At 51.6% G+C, this 22,441-nt stretch overlaps 9 protein-coding genes across 9 annotated transcripts; 4 read left to right on the plus strand and 5 right to left on the minus strand.

The window, feature by feature from the left end:
• Nucleotides 1-321: 321 nt before the first annotated feature.
• On the minus strand, nucleotides 322-1,887 carry J4E85_000291 (uncharacterized protein; the record flags this gene model as incomplete). The annotated part of the gene is made up of 3 exons (XM_051464583.1): nucleotides 322-752; nucleotides 805-1,545; nucleotides 1,593-1,887. The coding sequence occupies 3 exons, from the start codon at nucleotides 1,885-1,887 to the stop codon at nucleotides 322-324; spliced, it is 1,467 nt and encodes a 488-aa protein (XP_051331104.1).
• A 2,693-nt stretch (nucleotides 1,888-4,580) lies between these two features.
• J4E85_000292 (uncharacterized protein) lies at nucleotides 4,581-5,324 on the plus strand (the record flags this gene model as incomplete). Its single annotated transcript, XM_051464584.1, has 1 exon — nucleotides 4,581-5,324. One exon carries the CDS (start codon nucleotides 4,581-4,583, stop codon nucleotides 5,322-5,324), a length of 744 nt encoding a protein of 247 aa, XP_051331105.1.
• Nucleotides 5,325-5,602: 278 nt separating this feature from the next.
• Nucleotides 5,603-6,667, minus strand: J4E85_000293 (uncharacterized protein; the record flags this gene model as incomplete). The annotated part of the gene is made up of 1 exon (XM_051464585.1): nucleotides 5,603-6,667. One exon carries the CDS (start codon nucleotides 6,665-6,667, stop codon nucleotides 5,603-5,605), a length of 1,065 nt encoding a protein of 354 aa, XP_051331106.1.
• Nucleotides 6,668-9,958: 3,291 nt separating this feature from the next.
• Nucleotides 9,959-11,220, plus strand: J4E85_000294 (uncharacterized protein; the record flags this gene model as incomplete). Its single annotated transcript, XM_051464586.1, has 2 exons — nucleotides 9,959-10,077; nucleotides 10,131-11,220. 2 exons carry the CDS (start codon nucleotides 9,959-9,961, stop codon nucleotides 11,218-11,220), a joined length of 1,209 nt encoding a protein of 402 aa, XP_051331107.1.
• A 615-nt stretch (nucleotides 11,221-11,835) lies between these two features.
• J4E85_000295 (uncharacterized protein) lies at nucleotides 11,836-12,918 on the minus strand (the record flags this gene model as incomplete). Its single annotated transcript, XM_051464587.1, has 1 exon — nucleotides 11,836-12,918. The coding sequence occupies one exon, from the start codon at nucleotides 12,916-12,918 to the stop codon at nucleotides 11,836-11,838; it is 1,083 nt and encodes a 360-aa protein (XP_051331108.1).
• A 2,145-nt stretch (nucleotides 12,919-15,063) lies between these two features.
• J4E85_000296 (uncharacterized protein) lies at nucleotides 15,064-16,455 on the plus strand (the record flags this gene model as incomplete). The annotated part of the gene is made up of 3 exons (XM_051464588.1): nucleotides 15,064-15,343; nucleotides 15,407-16,033; nucleotides 16,127-16,455. The coding sequence occupies 3 exons, from the start codon at nucleotides 15,064-15,066 to the stop codon at nucleotides 16,453-16,455; spliced, it is 1,236 nt and encodes a 411-aa protein (XP_051331109.1).
• A 1,125-nt stretch (nucleotides 16,456-17,580) lies between these two features.
• Nucleotides 17,581-18,138, minus strand: J4E85_000297 (uncharacterized protein; the record flags this gene model as incomplete). The annotated part of the gene is made up of 2 exons (XM_051464589.1): nucleotides 17,581-17,896; nucleotides 17,960-18,138. 2 exons carry the CDS (start codon nucleotides 18,136-18,138, stop codon nucleotides 17,581-17,583), a joined length of 495 nt encoding a protein of 164 aa, XP_051331110.1.
• A 1,139-nt stretch (nucleotides 18,139-19,277) lies between these two features.
• J4E85_000298 (uncharacterized protein) lies at nucleotides 19,278-19,921 on the plus strand (the record flags this gene model as incomplete). Its single annotated transcript, XM_051464590.1, has 2 exons — nucleotides 19,278-19,772; nucleotides 19,826-19,921. The coding sequence occupies 2 exons, from the start codon at nucleotides 19,278-19,280 to the stop codon at nucleotides 19,919-19,921; spliced, it is 591 nt and encodes a 196-aa protein (XP_051331111.1).
• A 1,272-nt stretch (nucleotides 19,922-21,193) lies between these two features.
• Nucleotides 21,194-22,375, minus strand: J4E85_000299 (uncharacterized protein; the record flags this gene model as incomplete). The annotated part of the gene is made up of 2 exons (XM_051464591.1): nucleotides 21,194-22,216; nucleotides 22,271-22,375. The coding sequence occupies 2 exons, from the start codon at nucleotides 22,373-22,375 to the stop codon at nucleotides 21,194-21,196; spliced, it is 1,128 nt and encodes a 375-aa protein (XP_051331112.1).
• Nucleotides 22,376-22,441: the final 66 nt, after the last annotated feature.

The raw sequence follows: 22,441 nt of genomic DNA on the forward strand, positions 1-22,441 counted from the left end.
CGGCAAACGCTCTGCAGCACTGCTCATCTCTTCCACCACGTCCTCTTTGGTTTTGCGTATTCTTTTCGTTGTGTTGTTGACCTGATCGTTCAAGTCGCGCAATCTGAGGTCCGCTTGTCACGCGGCATGCCGACATGGCTGGTCGATGCGATGGCCTTACGAAATACGCTGTCAGATCGCGTGATATGAGTACCTTGATTCACGATCATAAAGAGAAGGAACGCTGTTGATTATGAGCGAAAGAGGATTGCATTACTTAAGATTGAGCTCGGAAGAATTCGGAGATTTCAAGACCGCTATGTTAAAACGGGGAGACAGCATCTAAACCTTGGAGTCATCTGTTCGTCCGAGCGAGTTCGGGTCGACATTCTCGGCCTCATCGTACGACTGACCATCTTCGTCTTTGATCCCCGTTATGTGCGTGACAACCTTGGCTGCGAAAGTATCGCAACTGACGTTCATTGCAGTTCGGAAGCGGTCGAGGAACCAGTCAATAGCGATGACGACGGCGTACATTCCAGTGATTGGGATGTTGACACTGGAAGCAATCATGACAACCAAGACCAGACTCGAACTTGGAATAGGTGTGGTTCCGATCGAAGCGAGAGTCGAGAGTAGAATGACAATGATGTAATCGGCACCGTTCAAGGTGATGCCTTGAGTGGCGGCCAAAAATACGACGACGATCGGGAAGTAGATCGCAGTACCATCCATGTTGATCAAACAACCGAGAGGTACGGCAAACTTGGTTACTAACTGTGTGTCAGTGATCGCGATCGACTACCTATAACCATGGAGACTGACCTGTGATGGGAATACCCTGCTTCAAAACACAGCGAATGGTAACGGGCAAGGTCGCAGCGCTGGAGGCGGTTCCCCAAGCGGTAATCCATGCTGGACTCATCTTCATCCAGAACGTGTACGGGTTGGATCTGGTGATCGCGAAGAAAATGATGGGAATTACAATGAAAAGGTGGATGAACATGCCGACCAAGGTACCACCAATCAAAATACCCAGGTTCGTCCCAATCTCAGCAATATCGAGACGGAACAGATTCGGCATGATCAAGAAGAACACTCCAATAGGCGCAAGGTGGATCAAAACTGTGATGACCTTGAGGACGATAACTTCGACTTCTTCGACTGCTCGATGGATCGCACCTCCTGGCTTGATGACATATCCAAGGACGACGGCCGTGACAAGTACCGAAAGGAGGGCATCGGTCGCCAGGGCGTTGACGATGTTGTTGGGAACCAACGAGAAGAACATGTCTTCGACGACATCGTGGATGGCAGTTTCTTTCCTTTCGTCCACAAGCTCCTTGTTCTCGTCGTCCAGATCCAGAGCACTCCCTGAGACTGGGTTCATGAGTTTACTCCAGACCAGGCCGACTAGTAGGGCAGAGTGTGCGACAGCGAGGATGGTGGTGATGACGTAGTAGCCAATTGTCCAGCGAGCGAGTTTACCCGCTGCACCTCCTCCCTGTGTCATGTTGCGCAGACGTTGGATTGCCAGAATCATTGCGGTAACGATCATTGGAAGTACTGCGATAATCAGCTCACGCGTCTAGAGAGGTTTCATTGCAACATACCGACTGCTCTCAATGCGCGCAACCAAAGGTTACCTGGGATGGCAAGTATCGTGATGGCCGCGTCTGGTACTTCGTCTACCGTAGTGGTAACTGCCAAACCAATAGCAATGGCCAGAAGAGCGGCGATGATGATCTGCCATACTGATCCTGGCGTCATGACTCTCTGCACAAACGTCTTCTTCTCTTCCTCAGCGACGGTCGGCCGTGGCATGATGTCTTCTGACGGTGTGCTGTTCGGGCTCGAGGTGGTGCGAACAGCAGCCTCGCCGTGCTTTACTTCTCCGGCTTCGCCCATGATTGGCAGATTCTGGGCAGGCGGAAAGAATGAAAGACTTCTTCGGATTCCGAGAGAGTAGTGGAACAGCAGTCGAGCAGGCAGCCTAGTCGGTCACGCACAGCCAGGACATCTTATACATGAACCCCGCCCCTTGGTATCTGCAAATCACTTGTGTGGCAACCAAGAGATAACGATTCTGTTACCAATACTTCGGGATACTACCGTACTTTCAGACAACGCCCGACCCCAGTCTCCACGGCCTATCACAAGGACAAGCCACTTGGATCCGCGGGCATCGATTCGCCATGTCTGAGTCTAGGTCGCGACGGAAAGCCCGACAGTAGTGCAGACTATCTCCCCAGGCATTGGAACTCGACCCTTGGAACTGTTGGCGGCGCTGGTGACTATCGCACGAAATGGAAGGTTACAAGCAAAGTTGCGTTCCGAGTTCCGTCTCGTCCTGTCTTGGCCGAACAAGGGTCGGTTGACCGGCAGCGTTTTGCCAAGCCATGGCTACACCACTCCACTCGAGACATGACACGCCATTGGACCAGACATGGATAACAGAACACTGTGGGGAATCATCATCCACGTTTGTGTGGAGGAGTGCGAAGCCTTGGTGCTTTCGTCGCGTGTGCATCGAAGCTTGGCCAGCGGCGCAGCGCGTCTGGGCGCTTGCTGCCATCGCGTATGCTAAGATGAGGAACATGATAAGGCCATAGGGCAAGTGTCGGCTCAAGAATACTCGGATGTGGGAAGGATGAAGACTTCCAAGCTCGTTATCGTGTCAGCATGCGCACCACTGCAACACGAGGCAGGTAAGATCATTCGGAGATGACACGGCATCACTTCGTCTCTATGAAGTCAATGCTGATCATAGGTACCTTCTTACCAATGGGTCGCTTACTTGTTCTCCAAAAACTATAATCATAAGGGTTCCGTCTGCCTGGATGGTGGGCCATGAAAGTCCCATCTGCATGCATTTGCGGATCGACCAGGCAATTCTAGGTACGCGAGGCCTCACTGCAACGACACCCACGGCTTATCGACCCATAACAATGGGTGAGGATCATCTAGAACAATTTCTAGCGCCTAGATAAGCTGCTTCGATATGCAGTCGGCTTGCAGGCTCCGCTATATGTGCTAAGCCAAGATGTTACATCTTCGAGGTAGGCACACTTATCAGTTTACAACCCTCGTCACAGCGACATCAATGGTTCGCCACTTGTCTTTCGCGAAATCTTTTAGTCTTTGTCGTCTCATACATTGCAGACATCGACTATCCTACATCACAAGCAGGACGATCACATTTGAAAGTATTAGTGTCAGCTTACGTGCGCAATATCAGGATGACCTTCACGTCGTCAGGCCCCACACTGTAGGCGACTTTTACTGCGCAACATCACCATTGAAAACGCTTATCATGTCCATTCCAAGTACAGTAATCCACTCTCTTCCTGACCGACGGCTAGTTCAGGTCCTCGCCCAACCGCCGGCAGGCGTATTCCTGCAGCTAATAACGCCCTCCGTCTCGACCGATATACCATCGACTGGATTTCACTTCTTCTTCTTCTTCGGTGAAGCTTTCTTTGGAGAAAGGCTCCCTACGATAGTCGCTCTAAGCGTCGCGTCCTCCGCAGCGATAGTCAAGTTATAGTCATCCGTCGACGTCGCCCTCCATTTCATGAATGAGAGAATCGGCGCCAGAGATGTAGCATCGAGATCCACGGGGATCAAGATTTCACTCGCCTCGGTTCGATCCCCCGTAGGCCATCGATGCAGGTCGTCATCAACGCGATACCTGTAAGACTGAGCCAACAGCGGTCCTCTCCAATACTCACCAGCCACCTGACCAAGTGATGCCATTACACATTGGTTGTAGGGTTGCTTGTTACCAAGAGCGTTACCGTCATGCCGAACTGTGATCCGATCACGCAGTTGCCTGTTACCTTCGCGGAAGCAGTCAAAAGTTGCGTCCCCACCGGAAGGTACACCGGTTACGAACAATCTTAGGTCCTCGCGGTCGATGTGCCGCTGGCAAGGTAATCCGTAATACTTCAGCCAAACAAAACGTGGCTGTGAGCAGTCAACTGGAAAGTAAATACAGCGAGAATATAACCAGGACGGGCGAGCGTTCTGTCCGAAGTATTGCAAGGTACCACACAGCGGTGCATGCTTCTCCGCATCTGCGACACGGCAGGTAGAGGAACAGTAGGGCATGTTGAGGCAGTGCATGCAGAATTCGGTGCTAGGTTTGGGACATAGGCCGCAGCAATCTCCAATTATTTCAACCGCGTTCATTTCAATCGATCACACCATCTCTCAATGGGCGCTGTATTGATATAGGCATCTTCCGTGCGACACAATCATGTCTGAGCGCGATCACCATGCGCCCTCGTCATGCGCATTTACTATGCTTGTGTAGCAGACATCAGCAGCACCCGATGTTCACACGTGCATGAATGACTAGAATCTGGTCTTCGGCTCTGCAAAGAAAAACTAATTACGCATCGCACGATGGTATTAGACTACAGTAATCAGTGCATACTTGCTCGTGGTACAACATGCGGAGCGGACTCTTTGACGATCGCGGAAGCCGGACACAAAGTTACATCCGATCCGGGCACATCGTGGTACGAAAGATCAGGCACACCACTACACTAGAGATGAGCCGGTGGTTATAAAAGGGAAAAGCAAGAACATATAAAACCATGAAGCCATACAGTCACTCAATACCAAACACAACAATGTCTCAGTTCAAAGTTGCAATTTACATTTACCCAGATGGCGACCTCCTGGATTTCTCAGGTCCAGCCGAGATATACTGCCACTACCACGACATGGAAATGGACATGAGTAAACCAGCTCCTTTCGCAGTAACTACCTTCGCCCATCAGAGCCCCGTCACGTCCATCTCCAAAGCCATGGTCTACTTGCCGAATGCCACTTTCGCCGAAATGTCCAGCCGCATTGAAGAGTACGACATCCTGGTCATTCCCGGCGCGCACGACGATACCATCAAACAACTCATCAGCAGCAAAGAGGGCAAAGAGCTGGCTGAGCTCATTCGACGATTCTCAAACATGAAGCCAAGGAAAGAGACGGGCAAGAGGTTCCTGCAATCAGTTTGCACCGGAGGCCTCATCTTGGCGGCTTCTGGGGTACTTGCAGGCCGTACCGTCACAACACATCATTTGTCGCTCGACCTGCAGAAGACGCTCGCTGATGAAGCTGCGGGCGGTGATTCGAAAATCAACGTTGTGAGGCAACGATGGTCCGATGCGGGCACTACCGAGGCGGGTGTGCGCATTGTGACCGCTGGCGGAGTCAGCTCGGGTATCGACACTTCGCTATGGGTTGTGGGGCAGTGTTACGGATCGAAGGCGGCGGAGATGGTTTCAGAGGTTTCGGAGTTTGATATGAGGCCAGCAGCGTGGGGACTGACTCCACCGTAGACTATAGCCAGGTAGATAATTTTGCGAAGATAATTTGACTGTACTTGATAAAGGAATACAAAGCGCACGTAGAACACGCAACACAAGCTGGAAAGACAAAGTTGAAGCAATGCAGCAAGACCTGAATTCAAAAATTTCTGATCCATGCTTTCTGATTGGAGCTCTCGAGGTTCCTTCGGGATCACTTGAAGATAGTCATGAATGCTGGAGTGAGAGTGAAGAGAGCCAGCTGCCTCCATGTCCAAATACGATGGCTTACAAATTGAGGGAAAGATGAATCATGCGGCCTCATCTTCAACACGGTCTTCCAGGCTGTGAGGTACAGCATCGTCTTCGGGACTATCTTCCAGGCACTGGGGTATGATACCGTCTATCAACTCAGTAGCGGTTGCTTTGGCAAGGCGGTCAACACGCTTCGCGGAGTTGATATCTTGAATCAGCTTGAGTTCGCGTGCCTGCTTCTCAGCGCGCGCAACATCCTCGAGAAGCCTAGCTTCCGTGGCTTTGCGCCTCCTGGTACGGCGATCCATCTCCGCTTGAGGATAGTACTCAATGCCCTGTTCCTTCCATTCTATGTTGCGCTTCTCGACTGCCGCGCACTGTATCCTGAAATTTACGAGGTGCTGTTTGGGGGTGGCGCTATTTTCTACCGCATTGTGACGGTAGCGCCACGTGTCGGTCGGCATAGGTATGGAATCGGGATCTTCCAAGGCCTCTTGCTCCCAAAAGTATTGTTCCTCGTCATGATCTTCCTGGTATTGTTCATAGCAATAGTCCTGCTCGGCCCGTTTAGCTTCGAGAGAGCGGCGGACGTGGACCTGAAGACGCTCTGGAAGAGCATTGATATCCTGCTGTATGCGGTCCTCTTCGTCATATCTTTCAATATGCTTACGACGCCAGTATTCGAAGTTTTCGTAGGCCTTAAGATAACTGACGTTGAGCTTACGTTGCTCCACCTCATCAAGCTTGACGGCAGCGAAGCGTTGGGCGTTTTGACAAGCCTCGGCCCATTTCAAGATAGCCATGGGCTCATCGCCCTGTAGTCCTTCCCACCATGCGCTGTTCGCATCATATATCCCGGCAGGAAGCTTGCCTCGCCAGTCCGAATCATCATCTTCATCTTCGTAGTCTTCTTCCACTTCTTCTTCCGGGCTGAGGTGAGACATGCAATATTCATAAGCTTGTCGTATTTCCACAAAACGGGAAGTAGCCACTGCTTTGTTAACTGCATTTGTCTTGTCGGGATGGTAAGCCAGAGCTAAAATCTTGAACCTCGACCGAACCGAGGTTTCCGATGCCGTTGGGGCAAGGCCCAGGGCCTTGAAGAAGGATGCGCCTGACATATTCGAATTTAGGTGCAATTACTTGTACTTTGGTAGTCGGGTAGATGTGTTCCGAGAGCGCAGGTTGGCTGGGCGAAGAAGTAGGAGGTGGTTGTGTATGGATGTGAGTGTTGAAAGGTACAACACCAGGGAGCTTATATGCACACGATGCGTTCGTGATGTTGATTCACTACTGCAAATTACTAGAGCGGAAGCCACTGTGGGCTTCCAGAGGCTGACCCAGCCGGCAGTGTGGCAATGAGACGCTGCAGTGAAAAGCAGTAGACATACTCTGAGTTGCAAGTAGAATGCGGGTAGTGATATGAGTACTTTCACATCTCATTTTGAGTCTGCAAACATGTCGATATCACAGTCTTGGACATCGAAAAAGAGTTTGTTAGACTAACTCATCGACGCTTTTGTTCCTTTGTTGTAGAGACCATATGGGAGACTACCATGTACAACACATCACAGGTGTTGCGAAATCCCCCTCCATCCTGTGTAGAACCAGAAGTCAGTACTTGCATACTCCATGAGTTGACAATAGTGCTTGAAGATGGCCCTAGTTCCAGGATGTGTCCTTGATTTGAGTGCTTCGATGAACTCCGGCGCGACAGCGATCGGCCAGATCATCGTCGCTCGCAAGGCTGGATGAGTAGAAGTCTCCAACGAATATTGAAGACCATTTCGGAGTACTTCAGCCGCCCTAGCAGCATTGATGTCGTCCGGCGATGGGTTGGCAGAAGTGGGACAGCTCAGCGCTTGGATGTCCACGAGGAGGGCAGATAACAAGGACGGTGGCTTAGGCATCTCTTCGGCAGGCCGAACAATGGCTGCGAAGGGACCTTTTTTCAGCATGTCGGTCACACTGGTGAGTACATAATCCATGCCGCGTGCTAGCTGCAAAATCTCCACCAAAACGTCCAAGTTGTACGCATGCGCGTCAGCAAATGCGTTGATAACAGTCATTGATGCTGCAGCGAAGATAGCATGGCAGTTCAGAGGCCCAATGTTGGCAACGGCCTGATTTAGACCCGTGAGTGCTGCGCTTTGATGTGTCGAGGCGGCCATACGAAAGCGCGTGGCCCTGGAAGTGTTGATGTAAGCGAGATGGTTCGCGGAAAAGGCTAGTATGCTGTGTAAGAGGAAAGGATACTTGAAGGCTTCTTGTGGAACAGCGAGTCCCCAGATTTGCTTCACATGCTCGGCGCCCGGCATAGTTTGATATGCATGTGCAGTATAATGGTGCGTCAGTTCCAAGTCCTGCATCCAGCCTTCTTCTGAGACACCTGCTAATAATGGAGATGCGCTCCCCTCTTGGATTAGGCCCGTGTCCAGTGGCGTTGTTCCATTTCCATTCATGGGTGTTGACGCGTTTATTGGGGTAGGATCGTTACGTGGAGATGTTGTGTCTACACGGCTTGGACTTTGGCTTGCAACCCCCAGAAGACTGCACTCGACGTGATACTTAGTGCACGCGCCGCATGGTCTACTCTCGTCGCACTGGATGTGGGTAAGTATACGCGAACGCGACAGATCTGGAAGGGGAAGCTACCTTGACGCGTCTGGCTTTGCATTGTGCGCATCCCGAACGCGTCTTCTTGGAGCCAAACCTAGGCATTCGCGCGAGCTCAGATGCACGTCCCGTTGGTACGTGAGTGGATGGATGAATGCGGGCTGGGGTGGCGCAATTGGATCGCACTCTCGAGAACGAAAGCGAGTGCGGGCGGAGATCGGATGATTGAACGTGATTATGTAATTACCTCGGTCACGAGATGCTTGGCGCTTCTCCTGCTGTCATCTCGCCTACCTACCTTCCTCAACGTGCGTCTCAAACAAGAACGTACGATGCCATGATAGACTCCGGTCAGACAACACTTTCAGTAAATTGGACGGGAACTTTTCGAACGAATGTGATATTTAGGGGCGAGTATTCCAAAAGGACTTGTGGCCATCGTGACCTGGGGACAGTTCATCTTCGATGAGTACTACGTGCAGTAGTCTTTATAGGAAGACGATAGAGTCTGAGTAGTAGAGAATGGGGGAACTAGGATTCCATGACAGACACATGTATACGCAATTCGACAGAACTATCTCGGTGTACGCAATTGTGATCGTCGTAGATGCAAAATTGCGAATTGCCGTGTCTTGCGAATGGGATTGAACATTGCGCACTAGTGCTGACATACCATCATTCTTACGTGCGCCCTTGCGTGTTTATCTACATGTGAAAGCGATTTGTAACATCGCGCGAGATAGCAATTGTTGTACGGTCAAGCATCGGTTAGTTCAGTCCAGCATCACCTCGCTAGTCCGAGTGTACTACAACTTGCAACACCGATGCTGGAAACGTATGCCGAATGAATGTTATCTGCAAATGCGTTGCGCATAGTGTACATGATTAATAAAGTTGAGTTTGACTAAGAATAAGGCGACGGGACTTCGGGAGCGTCGGGATGTATCAATCGGCGCTACTTAGCATCCGCGGCGCGGACTCCTCTCCGTCATGTTTCTCTCAAGGTATCGAAGTAATCATACTGCTTCGACGGTCCGCCACATTTCATGGTCGAAATGCTGTTCTGAGCAAGGTGTGTCGGGCGTGTTCAAAAGATGGCAATACGATGGAGTTGCGACAAAAAGCCTCTGTTTCGTGCTGACAACCCAAGTGTGTGAAGGAGTTGAGCGCATCGTGCCTGCTTCTAGCTACAGTCACTTGCATACCTTGTTGAGATCAGATGAGAACGCTGTCGACGACGCTAGTAGCTTCCATCAGACCTGTCGTCAGCCACAATCGCGAAACCGTTACACGTAACCGTATGGGGCCGAGAAACCAACGATTGGCGTGTCTGTGATCGCGATCAGTAAACGGTCATACCACGGACCTCCTTGGGAATCTGCCGTACGATCCCAAAGCGAGTGAACGATGCGTTTCATTCCTATAATGATGTGTCAATGCGGTCGTAGAGTCGACAAGTTGGTTGCTACCTGCAGGTCTTGGGAAACCGCTCGCCAAATCTACCATGAGGGAACTGAAACGCAACAGTTTACCGTACGGGCCAGCGGTGTTCATCGGATCTCTTGTGCTGGGAGCTTGCCTAGCTCGTAGCACATGGATTGACCGTGTATCATTCCGCTGAATGACAGGGTTGGAACCAGTGACGCGCATTGCTGGAGAGCTCGGCGTAATGGCACGACTTGATGATAGTCAACTCGCTCCCCGTAGGGCAACGCTATCCTGCGTCATCCCATTCCTTTGAACACTCGTTGTCTTGTATGTTTCGTGGAGCTTCCCCGGTTGTCACTCCTTTGATCATGCTCGCTGCGCAACGTAACTATATTGTGGCCATTGCCACTTTCGTGATAGTGGCAACACTCTCTTTCTATGCATTCGGCAACCAAGGTGCATTCGTCGTGGCGAGGATCACACGTCCGTAGGCCAATCCAGGTCCTGGTATAGAGCCTCTTTCACTAACACTCGGTGTAGGTCGTCGAACCCAACCCTCCGAGACACAGTTGCCAGTTTGTTTGCGTCCATAAAACACGATCCGAGCGCGACCGGATATGTTGATCCGTCCGGTACATACTATGAAGGTGGAAGTGAGACGATTTGGACGAAGCCTCTGGGCAAAAAGGTCTTGATAGTGGACATCGACACGCGTGTGCCGACTGGCGAGAACGAGCTTCTCAACCCAGAACGCTTAGATTGGGAAAATCTCAAGACCGAAGGCGCCGGACTGGTCTCCAACTCCATCATGAACCATTATCTGTACGCCATGGTCCATGGCTACGACTACAAATTCTATCAAGCGCGCGATATGAAGGACCACTACAACACGTGGATACTACCCCACGTTCTGCGCGAACTGATACCGGAATATCAGTTCGTGGTCGTAATGGATGCCGACGTTACGATAGCGCATCCGGACGTCCCCTTCGAGTGGATGTTCAATCGCTGGGGCATCAAACAGCACACATCCATAGCTCTTCCATGGGATACCGAAGAAATCCGCGATGAAGGCTCGATTAGCCTAGACAGCAAGGGGATGCGCGTCCTCAATACCGGCCTTGTGGTTGCGCAAAACTCATCCACGACTTTGGAACTACTGGATGCGTGGCGCGATTGTACGTCCGAAATACGCTACAAAGGCTGTGCGAAATGGAGATACGAATGGAGCCACGAACAGCGCGCCTTTTCGGAATACATCCGCTACGACTTCAACAAGACGCCAGAAACGATCGTTGCCATACCCTGCGACGATGCGGTAGGGTGGCCCGGTTTCCGCCAGGATATGTTATCTCGTCCTGGTACCGCCAACAAGGATATATCGGATTGCAACGGCAACTTCGTTAGGCACTACACAACCATGGGAAAGACTCGTGTCAAAGATGCGAGCGCGTCTAGTGTGATGCAGATGTTCAGCGATGCGCTGCAGAAGAGTATCTTGGCAAACCCAGGTGAAGTCTGGTACAAGGAACCAGAAAAGAAGACCGAAATACCAAAAGATCAGCCGGATGAGGTACGGGAAGATGTTCAGAATAAACCAGACGCTGATGTGGTTCTGATAGAAAGATGAAAGCTAGGTTTTCTCTCGGCGTTTTTTTAATTTCGGCATTCGTTTTGCATCGCGCTAGTGCTTTGGATACCAATGTAGCAGAGTATAGAAATTGTTGTACGTGAACTATTCGGTCTCCGTTAGTACTGATAACATCCAGAACGGTTTTACTGGTGCAATATTGTGCAAATCAGAGCTATCTTCTACTCGCGCATCGAAACCAAAGTCCGCCCCAACCCAGTGAACCCGGGCTAGCTTTCGCAAACCACAAGGCGCACGAAGGAAGGGCCACAACTAAAGAATCTCGGTTCAAGTGTAATGTGGGATCATCATCGAAGGAAGGACAAGGTGGAAGGCAACGAGAGCGCGACTTACTATCCCTTCATGCATGCGCTCTGATTTCACGCGTCATTTGCATGGTTAGTGGCGGCGCGTGGGTGAGTGAGGTGGTTGGTGAGCTTGACGCGTCGATAACAGGCACGAGAAGGGGAAGACTAAAAGCGGGCTGGAAGAAAGCTTAGCCGAGCGATTACGTCAACTAGCGTGGTTTGTTTCTCTGGCAGCCCTGGAGTGCGGGCTACCATTCATCCGCCACTATTAATCGCATCTCTGCCTCCCCACCTTTGTATTACATATTTACAGAATCTCCTCGGGCTTGACAACAACCCAGTTCTTGTCCGCCGTAACCTCCCTGCCATTAGCAATTTGCGCCTGAGTGTTGTTCCTGATCTCCTCTTGCAGAACCTCAAAGTACGCGTCTCTACGGTTGATCCACAGATGCACACCACCCTTTGCTGTATCGACCCCATGGAATTGCATGTACGAATCGCTTCCGGGAGTATCACCACCAGCCAAGATGGGGCGCTTCCATTGATCGATGTAGGTAAGGATAGCAGCCCATTTTCCGGCAAACCATGTAGCAGGTGTCCACAGATACGGAGTCACGACCAGGTCGAGATTAGCGGTCTCGTTGTAGGTTCCTTCTGTGATCTGCTTGCGAGCATTGGTGAGCTCGCCGGAGGTAACGTTCTTCAGGACGGTGGTAACACCAATGACGTTTTGAGGTGGTACGTTGTATCCGTACTTCGGATCGCTGGCCACCATGCGGACAAGCTCCTCATGCGCAGCGCTGATGACATAGACGGCGATGCCATTGTCCATGAGAGCATTGTAGAGCTCGACCTGGCCCCGGAACACCTTCGGCGGGTTTACGCTGCTGGATGTGACTTCGTCACCGTCCCAGTACTTGGTGGGAATGGATGAGTTGTATGCCATAAGCTCATCCACGTAGGTCTTGAGTTCGCGCAATGTGAAGCCAGACCAGATTTGTGCGGCCCATGGATAGCAGACGAAGTCGTCAATCTCGCACAAACGGTTGTAGTAGCTGTACAACGATTCGGTAAAGTTTGCAGCGTCTTTGAAATCGACCAACTTGAGGGTGGGATCCAAGTTGTCGCGCGTTAGGATGCCACGGTTCTCAAGGAAAGGAAGAAGCGATTCTTCGAGATCGTAGCGGTAACTGGTGTTGTCCATGTCGAAGACCGCATAGTTGCTTTGATTGGCGTTCTTTGCGATCATGGTGGAGAGGGCTGTCGCTGCCTCAGCAGGCCAGTGCTTGAACTGGACCTTTGGAGAAGTGCCATACTGGGGTGTGGCTGAGCTCAAAGAAGCTGTGAATGCGAGCCATGCGGCTGTCTTGAGGGGAGTTGACGACAACATGCTTTCCGTATTACCAGCTGCAGCGAATTGAACAAGGAAACAAGCGAGTGAGGATGCAGAACCAAGCCTTCGGGGATGTTGAGATTCCAGAAGAAATACTGCGGGGGCTAGGATGCGTGAACGCTGGCGCATCAATACCGCCGACGTGAACAACCGAGATAACGGTCCCACACTTACGATTCAAGTTCGGGCCTACCTTGAAGAATGTCTTGAATCTGTTGGTCGCGCTATCCTCAATTGATGCTTTTGCGCGTTGCTTGATCTAAGAAGTATGCCATGCGGCTCTCGACCGCTTGCGACAGTTTACCGCAGGTCTGAGCAAGGCCGCCTCTCCATGCCTAGAAAGATACAAACAACTGGTGTTGTGCAGCGCAATCTGCACGAGCGACTTAAATCGGTCTTTCCTCAATAAGATGTCTTCAATGTCTTCTCTAATATACCTCCACAGGAAAGCCTTTGCTATCTTTGTAATCCGTGTCTATCCGATATCCTGTCTTGATGATCAGCTGCTCTAACGCAACTCGATATGGATAGACGAGCCCATCCTTTCCACCCTGCTTACGCTGGCTTGCGACATCTCGATGCCGATATGTATGCGTGCAAAAGCATTTTGACAGACACCGGGTTCGGATGGAACTTTAGCAATAATCGTTCGTTTATCTGCAGCCTCCGACCTGACACTACTCATGCAGCCACACCTGCATCCTATCTTGAATGACGTCGTGCACATCTGACAAAACTGTTGCGCCAAGCAGGCAGCCGCTGCGATTAATCATCAATTCCATAACTACATCCTCGCGACTATATATTCGCGACTGTAGCTTGACGCCGATTACGCCTCTGCCCCGAACGCGCGCTGTCATGCTGTGCCCATACTTCTTCGCGAGCGCCTGCACGGCCCAATAGGCAGAGTGATGCCACCGCAGTTGTGGTTGCTTATTCTAGCCCGCCAAACCCGCCCTCAATTCGCACAACAACAACGCCGGAGCCGCGACATCACCGCTGGCATGTATCCGCTGATTGCACCCGCTCGTTGCGCGCCTTTATCGCGTCCATGCTCGTTGTCAGCCAACGAAGGACGAGAGCCCAAGACGTCGCAGGATCACCATTAGAGCCCACGATGGGCGTGGTTCTGACACCAGCCATCAACTTCGCGGCTCCCTCGTCGACGCTCACCCGCAATTGCCGCTTCCTAACCAACGACGCTCTCTCGCCATTGTGGCTTCCTGATCACTGACGCCTACTCGACACCGTTGCTTCCCCACGACCGCCGCTCGGGCCCCAACCCGCAGTTCTCTCACCACCGAAGTTCCTGCGCCTTGCCCGCAGCACCACACTCTAGTCCTCATTGCGCTCGCCTTGAGGCCCTGCTCAGACGTTTGACGGCGGCATGTCGAGCCAAGGCGGCAGAATGTCGAAGCGCCAGCTACGAAAGGAGGAGAGACGGCACCACTCCCAGCGCGGTCGGGTGGAGAAGAAGTCTGCACAGGACAGCATGAGGGACAGTCTGCCTCTTGACCTCCCCAACCAACGTAGGATTCAATTGCTGAAGTCCAAATACGGGCCTAAGTTCGTCAAGAAAGGACCCTATTCCAACAGACTTGGCTGGGGTATTGGTCTAAATATGAAAAGGCGCCTTTTCTCGCTGCATCGTCTAGTCCGACAAAGCCGGCGCTTGACGACGCCATCCAAAGCATGATGCGCACCCTTGACGCCGCATTTGCTACCATCTCACAGCGCATTCGCGCATCAGACCCGGATGTCTACGCGAGGATGCGCTTCAGCCACCGGCCGATTGTAAAGCCGGCGCTGAATTAGTGAGAATGAGTCAGAATGACGTCGGCAACTTCACGCCGATGCACACAAGGAGCGGCTCTAGCGTGTACCTTGGCATCACGTGCTCGCAGAAGGGACCTCCATTGCACATATCGCAACCTTATTACGGTGGGATGTTGATGCAGAGCAGGGATATCGCAACCTTAGTACTATCAGTTTCAGCCATTCTAGTTCTTCAAGCGCGCTCGGTCGCCCTCATACATATAATCTATAAATTCCAACGACTTCCTTCTTGCACCCCAAACCATCCAATTTTCAACACTCACTTTCTACAAGAATCACTCATCCACTCGACTCAACAATCTCAACATGGTCAAGAAAGTAGCTCTCATTACTGGCGGGGCTAGTGGAATGGGACTCGCTGTTGCGGAAGCCCTCGCAGCTCGTACTCATGAAGAGTGGGATTTGCATCTTGTCGACCTCAGCGCTGATAATCTCACGAAAGCCACGTCCTTGGTCAAGAATGCGCATGCTCACCAGGCGAATGTAGCCGACTACGCCTCGCTGGTGGCAGCTTTCGAATCAGCATGGTCAAAGTCAGGTCGTCTCGACTTCGTCTTCGCGAACGCTGGTATCGCGGAAAAAGACAGTGCGTAGCGATCCTGTTCGTATGGCAAATCAGACACCAACTGACTTGATCACCAACACCTAGATTTCTACGAAGAACATGCTCTCGACGCGCCGCCTCCACCGCCGAAGAGCCTCGTAATCGATGTCAATTACACGGCAGTGGTAAACACCTCATGGCTTGCGTTCCACTACTTCCGGAAATCCCAGGCCAAGCATGGCAGAGAGAACAATGACGCGGCCCTAGTCATGACTGCAAGCTGTGGTGGACTCTATCCAGCCGAGTTCGGCCCCATGTACTCTGGTGCTAAAGCGGGAGTAATCCACTTTAACCGTGCTATCACAGTAGCATATCACCACGCTGGCATTAGAACATTCACGGTCTGCCCAAGCATCGTTCGCACCGGCCTGTTGAGTGAAGAGGAATGGGGGTCCCTCCCAGAAAGCTTCATGACACCCATGGAAACAGTCGTTAACGCCGTGGTGAAGGTGGTGGATGGAGGAGACATTGAGGATGCTAACGGAAAGAAGGTGGCCGGCAAGGACAACTGGGGTCTCACTGTGGAGCTTTTTGGCAAGAACTTCTACTTCCGAGACGGTGTAGAGTACTGTGATGAGAGCATGAGGACTATGGCGACGAGTACGGGCATGAAGGCGCAGCTAGAGAGGATCGGGAAGCCACAAGCGGAGGGCGAACATGGAGCGTGGGGAGGTAACGCTGACAAAGTTTGATATTCGGCCAGTCCGCTCTTAACAATGAAAACATCGGTTCCCGCATTCTATGCCACCAATTCAGACAACTCAGCCTGTGGCCTGTCACGCTTCTCCGCAGGTAAAATAGGTATCGGTCTATGCGATGGATGTCCCGTTGGGCCGCCAGCTTCAGACATTCTTGTCTCTAACGCCTTTATCCTCCGATTGTACCGACAGAAGAACCATCCTACTGTTACCAATGCCACCACTGCGAACGCTGCGCCCAATCCTATTCCTGTTATCGCACCACCCGAGAGTGTCTTGTTTTCCCTCTCCGCTGTTCCGCTGGAGACTGGCGACCAAATAGTCGTTGAAGAGGATGACGTGGAGGTCGTCTCCGTCAGACTGGTAACAGATGTGGTGAGTGATTTAGACGGTTGATCGTATACCGTTGTTACGCTGGAGACTGGCAACCAAGTAATGGCTGAAGAGGATGGCAGGGAGGTCATGGTCATCTCATCGGTCTTGGGATCCAGGAGCGATGTGAACGATTGATCGTAAAGAGTTGGAGAGCTATCGATGTCTGACACGACCGTGAAAAGCGGACCTTGCGGCCCGTCAATGCCGCGATCATAATATTGGATGTCGAAGTAACATGCGATGTAACCGCTCCAACCGCTACTTGTATCCAATTTTTCCTGGGGCGAAAAGGTCATTTCGCCGGTTGATTCGACCTCCCAATTCACTTCAGACCCTATAGTATCTCAGCTTCAGCAAGTTCACCTGATTTGATGTTGACCTTGACTGAGAAACCTTACAAGGGTGGTTACATACATTCTGCCTGTTTGCCGGTCCCACTGTTGGCATCACACCACAAGTATAAGTAAGCCCGATCGTAGTTGGATATCCATTTGACGTTTACAAAATCGTAAACGTTGATTGTCAAGACGGGAGAAGCGCTTTCCGGATAAAGGAAAGAGGCTGAAGATGATTGTGTCGCGGCACAGCGTAGAAGACAAGCCAATACAAAGCGAAGTGAGTGTGACGATTTGAGGTGAATCATGATGTGATGTAGAAAGCAGCTACTATATCTTCAGTAGAAAGTGGGCGCATGCAGTGAAAGGTTGGTTATCGCATGACGCTCGCGAGATATCAGAGTTAATGGGCCAAATATAGGCGGCTGCGTGGAATTACGGCTACCTGCTAGTCGTCAATGTCTCCTGCAGATTCGTTGTGTCACTTGTACGTTCAATGAGTTTCGTCGTTCGTTCTAGGCCAATCCCAGTGTGAATGCGCCACCACGCGTGATATACTCGTGTAACCGTTGTGCGTGTTTGTGTCTGGACTTCATCCGTTTCGGGACGGCGACGCGAGGTTACACTGGCCAGTGTCGATCGCTGGTATCGTGAATTCGGAAGTCCTTAGTTGCCGGCACGCCTGAATAGAGTAGTAGTTGATCTCATTGCACATCGATTCTAAAAGGTAGTCTTAACACTCGATTTCTTGTTCCATGATGTCCTTGGCGTATCTGTCGTCCTCACCATGCCGCTTCATTGTCCATGATCTCTAGCCCAAGATCGCGGCAGCCTTGTAGATCTGGTATATCGCTAGCCCGCTGCCGATAGACCAAAGGCCGCTCCTGATCATGCTCTTCGAGTAAGTCGCGATTTGGACGTATGCAAGAGAGTACGCGGCCCTGACTACGAACCAAGCTGTGACAAATGTTGTCAAGCCCGTTGCATCGCCTGATATGACCTCTCGTCCTATCCCTGTTGCGGTGGTGCGTTCGGCAATGATGCTAGCGATGACGGCGGCGGCGAAGAGGGGCATTTGTTCCATATTGTTCGACTGGGCGTTCTCGGCGCGTTGGTACTTTTTGAAGCTGTAGGCATGTTAGTATGATACTAGCAGGGGATCTTGGGTGGGGAGAGTGGAGACGTCTTACACAGCATCGGGAACCTTGCCCTTCACGGCTTCTGGTGACAACGCTGCCTTGGGGTTCGCGTTGTTGATCTTGTAGCCATTGGCTGTGAGAAGGCTAGCTGCGTATATGTGCGGGACGAGAGAGAAGACGTAGTAGGCTGGAATGGCGAGGAGCGGGTAGTTGAGCGAGTTGGAAGACATTGTGGCGGTTTCTGGATCGCTTTGAGGATGGGGGCTTCGAGATATCGTTCAATTGACTGTGTAAGAGCAAGGCGGAAACTGTGGGAGTGATATTGAGTTGGTGAGGGGTGTAATAAACATCTGGGCATAGCTGCGGATGGACTTCGGGAGCGTTGACGTAGCTATCAAACCTTATGCGCTCAGGGTCTAACAATCATGACGCGTATCTTCTTCGGCATCTTCAGACTAGGCACCGATATGAGGCGCTTCGACATGTTGAGTTTCTCGGCGCGCTTGTCGGGTTCGTTGTACTGCGAGAGGGCCAGGTAGTGTTCTAGAGAGCTTACATTGAGGGGCTAAGGTCGACGCGCCTGCCGTTGGAGGAGGCCATCTCGGGATCGGAACATGTGCTTACTCAGCCACGCTACGAAACACGCCAGGCTCGCCGCGTTCCCATTCCTTTGACCCTTATGACAGCTAACTACTGATGGAAATACTGATAAATGGCGTATAAGCTGCACATGGCTGGCGAGTTGTCGCACCGTTGTTGGTGTTCTATTGGACTCTTTTCAGTCGCGAATCGCATACGCCGGATTTCTCCTCTTGACGAATCTGAACCCTAATGCTTTATTATCCTCGAGATACATCTCATGCAGCCTCTGAAGTGTTATTGTTCAGGTATCAGCTCCGCCGCAATATTCAGAGGTCTAGTTGAAATCAATCGCGGTTGCCGACGTGGTTGCAAGCAGTGTCTCTACCTAGGACCAATCGCTGATGCAGCGCTCAGCCTGCGCCATGCAACCAGGCGCGAGCCAGCCTTGTCAACTTCGATCGAATGCTTCACTTCTAGCCTCTCGAGAACCTCGAAGCTACCTCTCTTTTTTCTTGTTGCCTGTCTACGCGTTTCCCCATAGTTACTACGGAGGCCGTCTTTATCAAGCCACCACAGAACGAGCCCAAATCTCAGCGTGTCGTATGCTAGCTTTGGGAACCCGCTGAGATCGCGACCCAGGTTGTTGCTCTAGCGAAGAGCCGTTGAGACTTCGAGGCAGGATAGTAGAGCTGTCAGGCCAGCAGCTAACATGTGTTAGTCGCCCCCTACGTCTATCGCCACAACACAGCGACTGCCTATCCTCACGTCCATATAATTCCCGCCCAAAATGAACGGCGGCAGCGGCCTCAAGCGGATGGTGCGCATCGAAGAGGGTCAACACTACTTCCTCGAACCCAACGACGAGCTGCCGTACAAGTTACTTCGCAATCTGGGGCAAGGGGGATTCGCCAACGTGGAAGAGGTCGAGGACCGACATACTGGCGTGGTCTTGGCCTGCAAGGTCTTCAAATTTGGTGGCTCTTCAGTTGAGAGACAACGCCTTTTTGACAACGAGGTTAAGGTCATCCGACGGTTAGCTCCACATCACCACATCACTCGGATCTTTGCGACATACGTAGGAAGGCGTCAAATAGGTATCTTACTGACACCAGTCGCCGATCGCGGCTCGCTGGAAACATTCCTTCAGGACGCTCATGACGGTCTCTTTACGGGGACTGAGTTGAATACCTTGTACAATTCGTTTGGGTGTCTTGCTAGTGGCTTACAGTTCATGCACGCTCAAAAAGTGCGACACAAGGACATTAAGCCATCCAACATCCTGGTACATGGAGAGTCTGTGATTTACACGGACTTTGGCTCGTCTCTGGACTACAGTGCAGCTACGCGCAGCATTACGACAGGCCGCCCAACGTCCATAACCCGCAAGTACGCTGCCCCGGAATTGCACGAATGGTCGCCACGCAGTTCTAAGACAGACGTATTCTCGCTTGGATGTGTATATCTTGAGATTCTTAGTGCACTTGTACTGGGTCCCCTAGACACAGACATGACTCCATATGGAGATCATATCGAAGGATTCTTCACACTCATGCGGAGGACAAGTCCTAGCTGTGACATCTGGCTCCAGGTTGTCATCGATATAACTTGTCAAATGCTCAACGTCGAACCTGAAGCCCGACCGTCGGCCGAAACGATTACTGGCCAGCTGTGGATGTGCTGGCCAGACGCTTTTTGTGGGCAGTGCATAAGGAGTCTCAGTTTACAGGCCCAATTCGTACCTCCAGTGTACTCCGTCTGTACTCCGGCGACAGTCGAGGATTACTGGTTCAGTCAGAACTCGCTCATGTCTTATGATCCCCGGTTCCAATCACCAGCAACGCCTATATTTGAGGCGAATCAAATCTATGACCTCTCTTTTCAGCAAGAGATGTTACCTCAAGCGGAATCACTGTCAACGCCCGAGGAACGTCAACATACGACTCCGTGGGCCTACCCTACCGCATCAGCCTACACATCGTCACTACAAATGGATGATATTCCACTACCCTCGGGACGTCTGACTGCCACGAGGCCGTCTTTCGGCGCGATGGAGCCGCTTTCAGACTCCAGCTCCCTCTCTACAGCAGTAAGAAGCTCTACGGATCCGATCATGGGTGATTATTTTGAAGCGACACGCCAAGATCAGCGTCGCGCGAAGCGAACGTACCCGCGTCCAGAGTATGGAGAGTCCAATAAAGGCAATACCGAATTAAAGTATGATATCCAGATTCCTGCAATTAGCAACCTTCTAACTGGAAACCGGGAACTTATGTTGAAGTATTCAAAGCCACCATTCAAATGCTACGTGCCCGGGTGTACAAAGAAAGAGCTGTTTTCTTCAGTGATCGATCTTGACCGTCATCAAGAGAGTCTGCATAGGAAAGATCTTTACAAATCTCATTACCGATGCGCGATAGAAGATTGTAGGACCCGCGAGAGGATATGGCCACGAATGGACAACTTCAAACAACATATTGAGCGCATGCATAGAGAAGAGGATGTGCTCGATTTGTTGCAACGGTATGATATCTTAAGAATACTATCGAACGACGACTAACAAGCTGAAGATCGAAGATAAGCTGAGCAAGGGTCATCGTAGTTGCGGACGCAATCAGTGTGTCGGGTATGTAGCTTGGCCGTCCATCTACGCTATATCTCGAGCCTCAGTAGTAAACCCACTTCACTTGAACGACTGAATATACATTACGCACTCCTCGCAACACTCATAACATCCTCTTCCAAATGCAGCCCCCTAAAGTGCGTCAAAACATCCGGCAGCTTCTTCCTACTCCCATCAACCGCCGAATCTCTCTTCTCCCTCGCCGCAACCCCAATCATAAAGTCTTCCTCAAAAGCCTGGATTTCCACTCTTGTGTCCTCTAACCTGCCACACTCGCCCTTCTTCAACCCCCTTACACCCACCGGCCCTTTCCCGTCCCCTTTCATCGAGAACCAAACCTCCGCGTCACTCGTCCTCTCACCCCAAGTCCCATGCGTACTACACCGCGCCGGCGTCCCCGCCCTCGGCGCACGCACGTGCTTGAACTCCAATTGTGGTATCCACTCTGCGAGCAATGCCTCGCCGTCAAGTTTGATGTACGCCTCTTTGAAGCACCAAAATGTGTAGAACCGTCGTAGTTTCGCATCGATGAGAAGATCCGAATCCAACTCCCTCTTCTCTCCATTCGGTAGCGTAACGTTGAGATGCTCATTTCGCCTACAACAGCGGTCATGTCGACCCAGAATCTCATGCGTGACCATTGTGCCGTCGAGAAGGGGAAAAGGGTCAACATTGTACTTGATATCGAAGAGTTCTTCCCCGCTGAAGAGCTCAGCGTACATATCCACCCAGCCATCGAATCCCTCTTCATCGACAACGCGATAGTCGTTTCGCTCGTTGACGCAGACGATATCTACGCCGACTTCGGCGTCGAGTTCATTGGTTGCGCAGCCTACCAGGGCAACGAGACCGGCTTGGTGACTGACGTTGAACTCCACGGGCGCAGGGCCATGTTGCGGTGGTATTAGCAAGGCGATCGGCTTTCCGTGTTTAGGATCGCGTTTGCGGCCAAAACGGATGTCTTTCCATGGCATGCCGAGAGTTTTGTGGACGAAAAGGCGTTTGAGGAGGGCGGAGCCTAGGCTCATTCGCGCATCTGCTATGTGGTATTTGCGTTTTATGAGGTCTTGTTCCTCGGGGGTGACGAGGGAGAGCGCTTCTCGCGCCTACACGTGGTTAGTTGGTGTTCCAGGCAGATAAGTGTTCGTGATACGACGTACTGATTCTGAATCTGTGATCTTTTCCCCGGGCCATAGTGATCGCGTATCCAGTAGCCAGCACGTGAGACCGTGACCCGTTGGTCCTTCATCCTGTTTGTCGATCATAGCGCCTTCATCCACTGTTCCTAGACTGATACTGGGCCGGATTGCGTTATCGGCTAAAGTAGTGAG

The sequence above is a fragment of the Alternaria conjuncta genome (genome assembly GCF_024043145.1).
Source record: "Alternaria conjuncta strain BMP 0040 chromosome Unknown scaffold_1, whole genome shotgun sequence".
Lineage (NCBI taxonomy): Eukaryota > Fungi > Ascomycota > Dothideomycetes > Pleosporales > Pleosporaceae > Alternaria > Alternaria conjuncta.